The following is a 14,930-nucleotide window of genomic DNA, read 5'->3' on the forward strand; positions in this document are numbered from 1 at the left end:
GTTGATCGTTTGTGTCTGCGTTCGAGGCGTTCTCAACATAATGTCAGTTTTCTTCAAAAGTAATTCATTGGTTATATCTATGGTCATACTGCGTTGATAACTCCAGTTCTTGTCCATTTACTGAAGTTAAGCATAATCAGGCTCAGTCAGTATTTGGATGGGAGACCACTAGACGACCAAAATTTGAAGTAATTATTTTTGTATTTATTTTTTTTTTCTCCTATAAATAGCTTCGCTTTAGTCTGTTTTCAAGGCGTTTTCAACAAAGATTTCCCTCCCGGTTAGTTAGTCTCTTCTCCAGTCGTCATTATGCATTAAGCTCCTAAATCCTCAACCACAAAAGCTATTTTGACAATCTATACATCATATGAAAGGGCTTTACGTATGTAGTCTGTTTTCAAGGTGTTTTCAACAAACACTTCCCTTCCGGTTAGTTAGTCTCTTCTCCAGTCGTCATTATGCATAGTTCCTATGTCCTAAACCACAAAAGCTATTTTGACAATCTGTACATGATATGAAAGGGCTCTACGTACGTAGTCTGTTTTCAAGGCTTTTCAACAAACATTTCCCTTCCGGTTAGTTAGTCTCTTCTCCAGTCTTCATTATTCATCAGTTCACATTTCCTCAACCACAAAAGCTATTTTGTCAATCTATACATCATATGAAAGGGCTTAACGTACGTAGTCTGTTTTCAAGGCGTTTTCAACAAACATTTCCCTTCTGGTTAGTTAGTCTCTTCTCCAGTCGCCATTATTCATCAGTTCACGTTTCCTCAAACACAAAATCTATTTTGACAGTCTATACATCATATGAAAGGGCCTCACGTATTCCACAAAAATGGGTATGTTGGTGACCTTCTCTTGACTTTTTGACCTTTTTAAACTGGAAGAGCCTGTAAAATGCTTTATTTGAAAAGGCATTATTTAAAGGCTTTTAGGTTGAAATGTACACTTTTTGATGCTTTTTCCATAAAATTATTACACATCAAGAAAACTGTTTGGTTTTGATTTCTTTGTAATTTGACGGGATACTTACAATACTTGTTTCATTTATTCAAACACTGACCCAACAATAGCCAAACACCTAGTGTTTGTTTTTACAAACACTATATCTAGTTATTATTGTTATTATTATTATTATTATTATTATTATTATTAACGACACTTTTCCTTACCTTAATACGAGATGCAAGAGACTCGAGTGTGTCCCTTAGTCGAACCATCGCCTTAGATCCATACTTCATGCTATTTATAGCAATGACATCATTCAATACATTGAGGTGATTGGAAAACTCTGCTTGAATCTGCTTCAGCATTGATGCAGCCAGAGCTTTACCTATGGTGACAGAAATAAAGTCAAACACAGATTTTATTAAATGCACTTGGCATTATTGGTTCTTGTCAAAGACAAGTATTCTCACCTGGTGTATCTCAACATTTGATAAAATAACAACCCTTTAAACATTTAGGCTCAATTGGTCTTCAAAGTTGTGAGATAACAATGGAAGAAAAAACACCCTTGTCGTACAGGTTGTGTGCTTTCAGATGCCTTGAATTTGAGACCTCAGCTAAGGTCTCAAATTCAATTCAAATATTTGAGTGACAAAATAACACCTTTCTCAAAAACTACGTTACTTGAGAGGGAGCCGGTTCTCACAATGTTGTATACATATCAACAGCTCTCCATTGCACCTAATTACCAAGTCAGTTTTTATGCTAACAAGTATTTTGAGTAATTACTAATAGTGTCCAGTGCCTTTAAATAAAGAATGACATACTCAAGCCCAGTATCATGGAGTCATAAAGTACCCAAACCCGTTAAAAGAAAATGTTTAAACCTCGTCAAATAGTTGTTTGAATAATGCGCGTATAGAGTGTTTGGTTTCTTTGACTTTGTCACACCTCACTGTGTTATATACAAATATTGACTGCTTCGAGTGCTATGGTTAAAACTATGACTCCCGAGGTGATCCCCGGAGCGTTTTATTTTCCCGAGGCAAAGCCGAGGGAAAATAGAACGCTACGGGGATCACCGAGGGAGTCATAGTTTTTAACCCTTGCACAAGTAAAAGCAGTCAATATTTTTTTATAACACCCCAAACATTTCTAAATACTGTACTATTATTATTAAGTTACAGACCTGAATGCTACAATCCACGGACGACGCGAATACAGATTGCAAACACTTTCACTGTGCTGCGTGTAGTGTCGTGCAATCTGAAAAGGTTACAGACTATTAATTTATCATCCTCGTACACGCAACGGACGTCTGGGTACTGCACGCCGTGTGCTAGTCTTCGGACTAGCGCATGGCAAACCGACGCACTATCACACGGCCGTCGTCTAGCAAAACTAAGACATGTCATGTGATGCGCTCTAAACCAATGAGCAGGCAGAATACTTGCAAGGGGTGTTGTAACACTTTTTATTTCTTCTGTGCCTCAGCGCCTTCGAGCAAACTTTTAATTTAGGTGCTATACAAATTATTTATGATTGAATGATTGATGGCTTACCCTCTATATTGCTGGTCAGTTGATCTAGATGAGTAGCAACAAGAACAACGTCTGGTTTAGTCTGGTAGGCGTAATCATGTCCAGCTTTCACAAAGGCCAACCATCTTCGTAACTGCAGTCAGAATAGGAATAACACAAAGGCCTCCTTTTTGCATTTATTTTGTTTGTACAAATAATAATAATACGATCATTTATGTCAACCAAAACTTTCATTAACTTTTATGCTAAGCTAAGTTATTATAATTTGTGTTTATTTGTAGTTCAGTACAGCGCTTTGAACTTTTGTAAAACTTATTGTTTACTATATTAAAAACAAACGTGATGTCACCTCTTGAATGGTGACAACACAATGTAAACTGTTCCCTAAAATGGGCAAAAGCAGATATTGTGTAAAAGTTTGACCTATTAAGCTATATAGGCCTCTCTTAATATTTATGCTTGAGGTACGTCACAATGCTAACTCAAAACTAGGCGATGGGCATAGCCACTACAATAGTCTTGGTGCAAGACGTTTCTCGTTTCCTTATCACGCACACCGCGGCCAATTCACCGACAGCGCGCGCACCGACTCACCTGACTTATAGTCCACTTACCGCCTCGGAGAAACGTCTTGGTCCGTGTGCATGTTTGAGTTATGTGACCTCACATACATATTCAACGTGTGGCTCAACAAAATACTACGCATGTGCACAACTGGAAACAGACAAGCGGGCCAGCCTGGTAACTTGCATGCACCCGACGTGTCGAGTAAAAGCCTCGCTGCATCATGCTACGGCAGGAACCCGGGGATATACACACCATGTGCGTTTTGTTGTGCATGCAAAGCTAATCTTTATGTTATTATTAATTAGAGATCAGCGGTTGCGATTGATTGTTAGAGGGAAGAAATTGTCAGTCAATGAAAAAATACTATAACAGTATTGCTGACCGCATCGGCAATACTCGAGGAGTCGAGTGTTCTATTTGCGGATGAGAGAACTTGTAACTTGTATGGGTATATTTGCACAATATTTTGAAAATAAAGAAAGATATCCTGCATGGCTTTCTGCATTTTACCATAAAGCACAGTTTTGGGCAAAAATTTTTCCTCCATTACACGTCACGTCTAATTGTGGCCAAGTGTGTCGGCAAAGGATATGTCTGACATGTACATGTACCTTCTTGTACACATGCACACAGTACACAACCGAATGCCAACGTGGTGTTGTGGCTGGGCTTCTTATCTTCGCGCAAAGACGTGTCAAATTACGCATAGGCTTAGATATAATGGTGGTCGACCACCGGTTGATTTTAGCCAAGCTGTGTGAGTATGATACGGAAGTTTCGGGTGTAGTGTTTAGTTTTTCTGCATAAAAAATTCTTTCAGGCACTGTGACCCTATAATTATTTGTACCTACAAAGTTACCATTTGGACTAAGACTAAAAATACCAGAAAATCCCATGTTCGTCTACATTGATCTATTTTTGTTAGCTCTGTTGCTAATAAACATCCTCGTTCATAACATTTTAAGATTCCATTCCCCTCAATTAATTGCACTTACAAAAATTCTCAAAATCTTCCCTAAAAACATATTTTAAGGCAAACTAAAATTCGCACATCGTTTCAGCAGCAACCCTGTTTTCAAAAATTAAAAGACGAACGTAAATATACAAGCCCTACACATCAACATACGAGGAAGCCTGTCTGTTTCTGGTTGCGTTGCACCGAAGACGTACAGATACCAGACTGTGGGAAATTATGCTGACACTGCTATGTCAGAGTTATGCAGGCCTAGCGTAGCACGGCATGATTGGAATGTGCTCGGAATTTCCCGAGCGATCTGTGAACGGACCAAGACGTTTCTCCGACGGTGAGTGGACTATAAGTCAGGTGAGTCGTTGCGCCCGCTGTCGGTGAAATGGCCGCGGTGTGTGTGAAATCGAAACAAGAAACGTCTTGCACCAAGACTACCACTACAAGTGATGGGGAACGTGCGCCCATAGCCTCATTTTGGGTAAAAATTATGACGTCATGAATAAGTATTAAGAGAGGCGTGTTGAAGTGGGACCAGGGTCTGTATAAACCTTGGGTTTTCCAGGTGCCCTTCATTTGTCACATTTTGTATCTAAATCATGTATTTTTCGAGTATGTGATATATGGATATAAACAAACAAAAACAAGTTTTATTTGACAACTCACAAAATTAGTGAGAACCATAGCGTTCACCTTTGACGAGCAACTTTGACTTCATCAGATAATGCTTTTCATTTGTGATGAAAATTGTGATGCCGGCATGGGTCGATTTTTCAGATTTGGGGTGAAATTTTTTATTGTGAATTTATGCTTTCAAATGATACAGAAGATACTACTGAAGACATTTTATCAGTGCGGACTGGGTAAATTAGCAAAAGTTTGAGATTTATTAAGAATTTTGTGACTTTGTGTTTTTGGCCAAAAATCCAAAAAAATCTGTGATGCCGGCATGGGGTGATTTTTCAGATTTGGGGTGAATTTTTTTGGTGTGAATTTATGCTTTCAAATGATACAAAAGATACTACTGAAGACATTTTGTCCGTGCGGACTGGGTAAATTTACAAAAGTTTGAGAATTATTACGAATTTTGTGAGTTTGTGTTTTTGGTCAAAAATCCAAAAAAATCTGTGATGCCGGCATGGGTCGATTTTTCAGATTTGGGGTGAACTATTTTTGTGAATTTATACTTTCAAATGATACAGAAGATACTACTGCAGACATTTTATCAGTGTGGACTGGGTAAATTAGCAAAAGTTTGAGATTTATTAAGAATTTTGTGACTTTATTACCACATACGACACAGAAACAGATTGGTTTGATCAACAGAGTGGCCTGAGCAGCCTTTTATTTGTTTATGCTGCAATGAGCTAAGCCATAACAAAATGCTTTTATTTTATAAAACTTAACCAGATCTCCGGCAGTTGCCTGCCATCCGCAAGATCGTATAAAATGTGTTTAATGCAAACCAATAAGCTGAACTGATTCCTGGTAGTTGCATCACCCGCGAAATCAAAAGTAATAAATAAAGCAATTAAAGCCAAACTGATTTCCGGCAGTTGCATAGATCCGCGAAATCAACAACAGTAAATCAACCAATAGCAAAACTGACCTCCAGCCGTAGCTAAATCCGCGAGGTCGCCAAAACTACTACTGCATACAGGTTTTTGGACGAGGCTGTACCGCGAAACCAAAAGCGTTAAAATAAAAAGGTTTGCAAAGGAACTTGAAACTAAAGCAAATATAGCACAGTTAAATAAACAGCACATATTCCCTGGTTGTTGGCAAATTAAGCCAAAGCGCCTAAAATACGGTTCATCCTGTCAACGCAGAATACCATAGTTATAATAATGATAATACATTTAGCAAAGACCCCAAAGCAGCAAATTATAACAGCTGAATGAGTATACCTGAGGACTATTGAGGTGTAAACAATGAATAATCGCCTGCGGGACCAACCTGAGAAGAGCGAAAAACTTCAAAAAACCCAAAGGGAAAAAGAAAGATATTCTCTTACTGGCTCCTGATATTTATGGCAGCCGAGTGTAAAAACTCCAGGATGGTCCTCATAAAAACAAATAGGCAACTTTCAACGAATTGTTAGCAAATTAACCAGTACTAAAATGTAGTCCAAAAAGAATTTTAGAAACCAATACAAAAATTAAGAAGGCGGTAGAATGGGGATGGCGTTGGGAATTCGAAAATTGATGACTGATAAATTGTCAACTCAACTCAAAGGCTGCTCAGACAAAAGTGATCAAGCCAGCACAGACCGGCTATCAAGGATTGCAAGGCACCGTCCAAGGGGGTCAATTGGACGAAAGGCGAGGCAATAAACCAAATGCCCAGGCCAGACCAGCGACAGATTGAGCACACAGGTCCCGCGACAAGCCCGCCTGACTGTCTAGCGGTAATAAAAAATTTGAAGCACAAAGTTTTGGCCTCAAATTGATTGTGTTTTTGGTCAAAAATTCAAAAAAAATCTGTGATGCCGGCATGGGTCAATTTTTCAGATTTGGGGTGAAATTGTTTGTGTGAATTTATGCTTTCAAATGATACAGAAGATACTACTGAAGACATTTTATCACTGCGGACTGGGTAAATTAGCAAAAGTTTGAGATTTATTAAGAAGTTTGTGAGTTTGTGTTTTTCGCAAAAAATCCCAAAAAATTTGTGATGCCGGCATGGGTCGATTTTTCAGATATGGGGTGAAATCTTTTTTGGGATTTTACGCTTTCAAATGATACAGAAGATACTACTGCAGACATTTCATCAGTGTGGACTGGGTAAATTAGCAAAAGTTTGAGATTTATTAAGATTTTTCAGATTTGGGGTGACATTTTTTTTGTGAATTTATGCTTTCAAATGATACAGAAGATACTACTGAAGACATTTTATCAGAGCGGACTAGGTAAATTAGCAAAAGTCTGAGATCTATTATGAATTTTGTGAGTTTTGCCATTACTGGCTTTTCACTTTGCTGTTAATGCTTTTCATTTTGCTGTTAAGCGCTTTGGAATGGTTTGTTCTTGTTGCGCTACAAAAATACTGTTTTATTATTAATTTCCATCATGATGTGATTATTATTCCTGACATCTGACTTACCGATCCATATTGGTTTTGTTTAGTGATATTATACACAAGAACATAAATACAGTTCTGTGCCCCGAGGAACATAGCGTGGGTCACATGATACTCCAGTTGCCCGGCGCAATCCCAGAATGCGAAGGTTCCAGCTCCCGGTACATTGCACTTACTCAGCTCAATCCCTGGCGTTGCCTCGTAGTCATGGTAACCAGTTGGTAAATTCTGCCAGTTACCAGGCAACCACCATTGAGGCTTCTGGATGAAACAGAAAATAAAGTTTAGAAAAAGAGATGTTGAAGTACATATGATTGTCATTTAGCCTTCTGGAAAGACTTTGCTAGGGTCGAAACCTCAAGCCTTTAACTTTTTTTTTTCAAACGAATAAAAAATGCTAGTTATAAAGACGCTTATTTCAGTTTCTTCTTCTCAAACAGGTTGACAAAATTCCTTTTAATGAAAGCAACAGTCAAATGATGTAACTATGGGATTGACTGGGAAGTTCTTTTTCCAAGTTTGACAATAATACAATACTTCTGATTAAACTGAGTTATGCCCAATTGGTTTATAGGAAGTGGGCACTATTGGTAACTACTCTCTTGATTATGAGTAATGGAGAGCTGTTGATAGTATAAAACATTGTGAGAAATGGCTCCCTCTCAAGTGACATAGTTTTCGAGAAAGAAGGAATTATCACAGGGTTGTTATGCATATGTTGAGATACACCAAATGAGAAGACTTGTCTTTGACAATTACCAATAGTGTCTAGTGTCTTTAAAGGCAGTGGACACGATTGGTAATTACTTAAAATAGTTTTTAGCATAAAAATTTACTTGTTATTGAGTAATGGAGAGCTGCTGATAGTATAAAACATTGTGAGAAACGACTCCCTCTGAAGTAATGTAGTTTCGAGAAAGAAGGAATTTTCCATGAATTTAAATTCTAGACCTCAGATTTAGAAATTGAGGTATCGAAATCAAACATCTGAAAAAACAGAACTTTGTGCGACACGGGTGTTTTTTCTTTCATTAATATCTCGGAACTGAGAAGACTAGTCTTTGACAATTACCAATAGTGTCCAGTGTCTTTAACTCTCAGCACTTTCCTGAAGATGGTAATATAATTACATCTTAATGTAAAAGGTTGAAAAGCCACTCATTTTGTCCCCAATACCACTCTTGCAAAGAGCCATGGCGGACATCTCTTTTTAGAGTGAAAGATGGGTACTTTCAACTGAATTAGAGTGAAGTTTATACCACGTTCACTCAAAAAGAGTGACACATCTTGACTTTCACTTCCAAATAAGCTAATAAGACACCACTCGGACAAGAGAGTGATTTTTTCACACATTCACATTGACAGTTTCCCTTGTGGTTTATATTGATATCTGAAACAAAAAGTCGCATCCCCTTAAGGTGATCCCCTGGCTGCCGCTTCCCAGGTTGTATCGTAATTTGGGTGTGATCCCTGGCTACACGGCAGTTAACGGTTGTATGGCTTCTGACTGGCACCCCTGAACAAAGATATTGACAAAATAGGGACACCGCCAATATAGGGCTATAGATAGCTCAGTTGGTAGAGCGCCGGCACGTTAATCTGGAGGTCGTTGGTTTCGAATCCCACTCTAGTCAATTCTTTGTTCAACCCCCAAAATCACTTTCACATTGAGACAGTACAAAGATGTCAACTATACCTTGACTAGTGCCTTCTGCAGTGTGGTTTTACCAGCTTTCGGATCACCAATTAAGAAGAGTTTGACAACATCAATGGGAACAGTTCCCATTTGGACTAACTTGTCATACTTTTGCTTCTGTAACATGAAAATCACAATATCAATATAACATTATTGACCCCTTGCACGCGCGTCACACGTGGCGACTGATGCCACGCTCACCATGTTGGTGGTCAATAGGCTTATTACGTGTAAACGCCGCGTCACCTAAAAATGCAAACTTCACTGAATAACACCAAAATGGCATTGACCACCAAAGTGGCGCATCCAAGATTATTCTGATGATGACGTCAGGTGAAATGGGTCAAGAGGGATTATGGAAGATGCATTAAATTATCCACTCTCTACAAGACAATGACAACGACATTCCGAGTAATTTGGGCTGCATGGTCAAACTGTTAAAACCAGTAACTGAGTCTACATGTAAAGCTGAGCGATTTTTACTGTGAACTGAAACAGAAAGTGATTCATACCTTCTCTGCTTGAGTGATGATCTTAGCAGCTTTACCCGACTTACGAGGTAGCAGACCACTCGGTAGCTTACCCTCCTGGTTTGTAAAGACAAGATAATGCAATTAGTAATCAAACACTCAAATCAAAGAGACTGCATAATTCAAACAGTGAAAAAACTCTACAATCCAAATCAATAGAGGCAGCGGTTTTAGTTTTGACGAAAGAATGCAGTGAATAAACTGAATATAAGTGATATGGAAAGGTTTGCGTTAACACCATGTAATGACTATCTCTAATGAGTTGGGGTGGTTCTGAAAAGAACCGTTGTTTTCAACTCACCGTTTTGATCAGTATGCTCTGATCGTCCAATTCATTAGAGATAGTCATTACATGGTGTTACCGCAAACCTTTCCATATCGTATTTCCACCATGCAAAGTTTCAAATCCTACTGAATATTAGTGGTCAAATATTTGACTCACAGATAGTTGAGCAGTTACCACTTGTGACTACAATCAAAATAAGTTGAATGTAACATAGAAATACCATACCATTGAACTTTGTATTTAGGATTGTGGACAAAACGAACATGATTTGATTAAACTTTTTTAATTCTCAAATATCACCTGTTTACAACACCTTATGTATGGCGCCATGAGCAAAGATCAAAGAAATTTAGTGCCGTATAAATGTTACAAGTAATTGATTGATTAAATGAAATGTGACAATGTAGGTTATATTGTTACTTAAACTTGAATTAGTGCGCTTTGAAAGGTTATCAAACAAATTCTAAACATGAACCACAGGCAACATTTTTCACTTAAAAGAGGGGAGGAAACTTTTGCATTTCCTTTAAATAAATGTCCATATTATATTCTTCTGGTTTGGCATGACTTCTGATTGTAGTTCTCATGGTTTTACTATGAAAAATATAAAGTTACAACTTCATATTTTTCTAAAAGTTTAAAAAAAGTTTACCCCCAAAAAAATAAAAAAAATATTAACAGCTCAAATTGTAAAAACTGTACAATTGTAAACATGTTTTTATGTAGTTTTATGAATGTTCATATCAAAATAAATGTTAATTTACTTTTAACTTCAGCATGAATTGAATGTTATTACTAGTGTCACTTTTTGTTCTTAAATTAAAGGAACACGTTGCCTTGGATCGGTCGAGTTGGTCTTTGAAAAGCATTTGTAACCGTTTGTTATAAAATGCATATGGGTAGAAAGATGTTGTAAAAGTAGAATATAATGATACACACAAACATGCCTCAAAATTGCAGGGTTTTCCTTTTACCTCATCGACTTACACAATCGGCCATTTATGGGAGTCAAATTTTTGACTCCCATAAATGGCCGACCGTGTTAGTTCGCACAGTAAAAGGAAAACCACGCAATTTCGAGGCATACTTCGAGGCATATTTGTGTAGATCATTGTATTCTACTTTTACAACATCTTTCTAACCATATCGATTTTATAACAAACGGTTCCAGGACGCTTTTCAAAGACCAACTCGACCGATCCAAGGCAACGTGTTTCTTTAAAGTTGAGCATATTATACACTTTACAAACTCAAAAAAGTCTATACAAGAGTCCCCATTTTGTTTTACCTATTTAGCATTTAAAGGGAAGGTACATGTTTGGTAATTACTCAAAACAAATATTATCTTAAAAACTGACTTGGTAACAAGCATTGGAGAGCTGTTGATTGCATAAAACATTGTGAAAAATGGCTCCCTCTGAATTAGCATAGATTTTGAGAAAGAGGTAATTTATCACTAAAATAGTAAAAGCCAGAAGTCTTTCATTCCTATCTGAAGGCACACAATTTTGTGCAACAAGGGTGTTTTTTCTGTCATCATTTTCTCGCAACTCAGATGACCAATTGAGCTCAAACTTTCAGAGGGGTTTAATAGTTCATGCATATGTTGGGATACACCAAGTGAGCAGTTACCGGCCTTCCCTTTAAGATGATTTAACTTCATAATGGAAAGCTTTATAACTGTATTCACTCCACATTTCTTCCATTGCGGCAACTCATTATGAATATACTTTGTATACGCTCAAAATTAATTTGATATAAAAAAAACCCAAGCGTTTTGGATAATTTTTATGTACCCTGTGGCTAAAATATCAAGGTGGGTGTGACAAGGTCTTAAGATGGTGAATGTCTAGAGTATTATATCAATCAATCAATCAATCAATCAATCAATCAATCAATCAATCAATCAATCAATCAATCAATCGATCAATCAATCAATCAATCAATAAGTCAATCAATCAATCAATCAATCAATCAATCAATCAATCAATCAATCAATCAATCAATCAGAAGCAATACAGCCTCAAAATCAACCAAAAATCAAAGGCGCTCAAGACAGTTACATGAAACTAATAACAATACAATTGTTTAAAAAGATAAGTTCCTTGTAGAAAGTGACGAGTGTACGGATACCCCCCCCCCATTCAATTAGTTTGCTTTTACTTTGATGATGTAGCAGACTTGTGACGTAGTGTTTACTCAATGTCGTAGCCTATTTTAGGGTTTACCGCCCTCTCACCAAAATACCATCCTTTGTATTTTTTGCGAGTCCGTAATTATTTTGTGTATCGAAGACGCAATCAACATCTGTGTCTGTGTCTCTGTTGTTTACAGAATAAACCATCTATTACATCTAGTTCCTTGTTCGTTTCACAATTTTCGATTTAACGACCCCGTCACATAATATACAAATGTTGACTGCTTCGAGTGCTATGGTTAAAACTATGACTCCCGAGGTGATCCCCGGAGCGTTCTATTTGGCCTCGGGAAAATAGAACGCTCCGGGGATCACCTCGGGAGTCATAGTTTTAACCATTGCACAAGTAAAAGCAGTCAATATTTGTTTTATAACACCCCAAACATTTCTAATAGGTTACAGACCTGAATGCTACAATCCACGGACGACGCGAATACAGATTGCTGCATGTGTAGTATCGTGCAATCCGAAATGGTTACAGACTATTAATTTGTCATCCTCGTACAGGCAAAAGACGTCTGGGTACTGCACGCCGTGTGATAGTCTTCGGACTAGCGCACGGCAAAACAATGCACTATCACACGGTCGTCGTCTAGCAAAACTAAGACATGTCATGTGACGCGCTCTAAACCAATGGACAGGCAGAATATTGGTAAGGGTGTTATAAGTATGAATAGTGTCAGTAACTTGATGCAATTTTGTAGAGTGGTACTTGACTTACATTATTAATGAGTAGAGCATCACAACCAGCTGTGATGAGTAAATGACATATGTCTGCATTACCGAGACTTGCTGCTAAATGTAACGCACAATTACCATTCTAAAAAATAAATAAAAAAACATACTTTAAGTTGCATGAGAAAACAAAATGCTGTGTATTTATCAAACAACAATTTAATTTTTATTTTTAAGAAATGGTATGATTCCTGCAAGACCTGATGTGACAGAAATGGTAAGAAAACAAAATCGTGAAGATCACAGATTTACATCAAACTTACACGGTCTAATGATGATGATAATGATGATGACGATTCTGTAATGTTCCTTTAAAGGCAGTGGCCACTATTGGTTATTACTCAAAATAATTATTAGCATAAAACCTTTTTTTGGTGATGAGTAATGGGGAGGGGTTGATAGTATAAAACATTCTGAGAAACAGCTCCCATTGAAGTGAAGTAGTTTCCGAGAAAGAAGTAATTTTCCATGAATTTGATTTCGAGACCTCAGATTTAGAATTTGAGGTCTTGAAATCAAGCATCTGAAAGCACACAACTTTGTGTGACAAGGGTGTTTTTTTTTTCATAGTTATCTCAAAACTTTGATGACCAATTCAGCTCAAATTTTCACAGGTTTGCTATTTTATGCATCTGTTGAGATACACCAAGTGAAAAGACTGGTCTTTGACAATTACCAATACTGTCCATTGACTTTAACGAAAATCGCCGAAAATCCTGATAGGTTATGTCCATGTAACTTAACATATACATCTTATAAACCATAAAAACTGGAATACACAGCCTGGGAAAAGTAAACCATGAAGCATTGATGGATTGATAGGTGTCGAAATGTTTGTACAGTTTAAAGGCAGTGGACACTATTGGTAATTACTCGAAATAATCGTTAGCATAAAAACTTACTTGGTAACGAGTAATGGGGAGAGGATGATAGTATAAAACATTGTGAGAAAAGAAACGGCCTTCTCTGAAGTGACATAGTTTTTGAGAAATTTAAAAAGGCTTCAGGCCTGAAGTCTTTTAGTATTTTTATCTGAAAGCACACAACTTTGTGTAACAAGGGTGTTTTTCTTTTATTTTGTCTTGCAACTTCGATGACCAATTGAGTCCAAATTTTCAAGGATTTGTTAATATGTGCATGAGATACACCAAGTGAGAACACTGATGTCTGACAACTACCAAAGGTATCCAATCTCATTCAGGACTCATTTATTTAACCCTGATATAATCATGGTACTATAACGAATGGTAATGAGCTCAACATTAACATCTTCTTAAAGACACTGGACACTATTGGTAATTGTCAAAGACCAGTTTTTCTCACTTGGTGTATCTCAACATATGCATTAAATAACAAACTTGTGAAAATTTGAGCTCAATTAGTCGTCGAAGTTGCAAGATAATAATAGGAAAAAAAACACCCTTGACACACAAAGTTGTGTGCTTTCCAGATGCTTGATTTCGAGACCTCGAAATCTAATTCTAAATCTGATGTTTCGAAATCAAACTCGTGGAAAATTACTTCTTTCTCGAAACCTACATTAATTCAAAGGGAGCCGTTTCTCACAATGTTTCATACCATCAACCTCCCATTACCAAGTAAGGTTTTATGCTAATAATTATTTTAATAAATTACCAATAGTGTCCACTGCCTTTAATACAATGCCCATACAAGCTTTCTGTACTTACTTTATTTCTTGACGTGATATCAGCTTGATTCTGTAGGATGATTGTACAGGTTGCCAGTTTGCCACTAGTTACTGCTGCATGTAGCACTGTATCACCAAGCTATTTGAAAACAAGAAAGTTATCGATACGTGGTTCAATAGTATCCTGACAATGACTAGAGCAAGCAAGGCGAAACATTGAGACCAATTAAGAACTCACTCCGTGGGGTAGCGAAGTTAATAACGATCCACTTAAGCTAAAGTTTAAGCCGATATTCTACCTTCAGCCCAGGTAGTTGTTAAAAAGCAGGACAGTTCTTTTCAGAACTGAAAAGTCTCCTGAATTCCGAAAAATCTACTCTGTGGTAGTAGAATAAAACAAGGCAAGTTCTCACAAGAATATAGTATATAGACACGAATGGTGTTACTACAAACCAATATATATATGTTGCTAAATCACCATGCAATGCCTCAAATCTCATATGGCTCAATAGTCATACATACATCAAGATCCAATTGAATAATGTATTGCCTCATCAAAAACTTTCATGGCAAGTTTTCCTTTTTGGGTAAAACATTATACATTATAGGTAAGTTGTGCAAGAATTAATCATTTTACAGCAAAACTAGAGTAATAGTATATCTTTACAGCCATCTTTGTTTTCGTGCGGTTCGCTCGAGCGGAATGGTATAAAAACAGCCAATGTTTGGATAAGG

The 14,930-nt window shown here is 37.2% G+C and overlaps 1 protein-coding gene across 1 annotated transcript in view; it reads right to left on the reverse strand.

Annotated features, from left to right (window-relative positions):
- The window catches only part of LOC139951646 (uncharacterized), a 42,542-nt gene that overhangs the window by 16,819 nt on the left and 10,793 nt on the right, over positions 1–14,930 (reverse strand). The window contains exons 8-14 of the mRNA XM_071950621.1: positions 14,236–14,334; positions 12,534–12,632; positions 9,312–9,386; positions 8,800–8,916; positions 7,128–7,364; positions 2,513–2,624; positions 1,175–1,335 (exon numbers count right to left, since the gene is read on the reverse strand). Of these exons, the coding sequence (XP_071806722.1) occupies positions 1,175–1,335; positions 2,513–2,624; positions 7,128–7,364; positions 8,800–8,916; positions 9,312–9,386; positions 12,534–12,632; positions 14,236–14,334 (900 nt within the window). The remainder of the gene's footprint in view (positions 1–1,174; positions 1,336–2,512; positions 2,625–7,127; positions 7,365–8,799; positions 8,917–9,311; positions 9,387–12,533; positions 12,633–14,235; positions 14,335–14,930) is intronic.

This window comes from Asterias amurensis, chromosome 19 (assembly GCF_032118995.1).
Source record: "Asterias amurensis chromosome 19, ASM3211899v1".
NCBI lineage: Eukaryota > Metazoa > Echinodermata > Asteroidea > Forcipulatida > Asteriidae > Asterias > Asterias amurensis.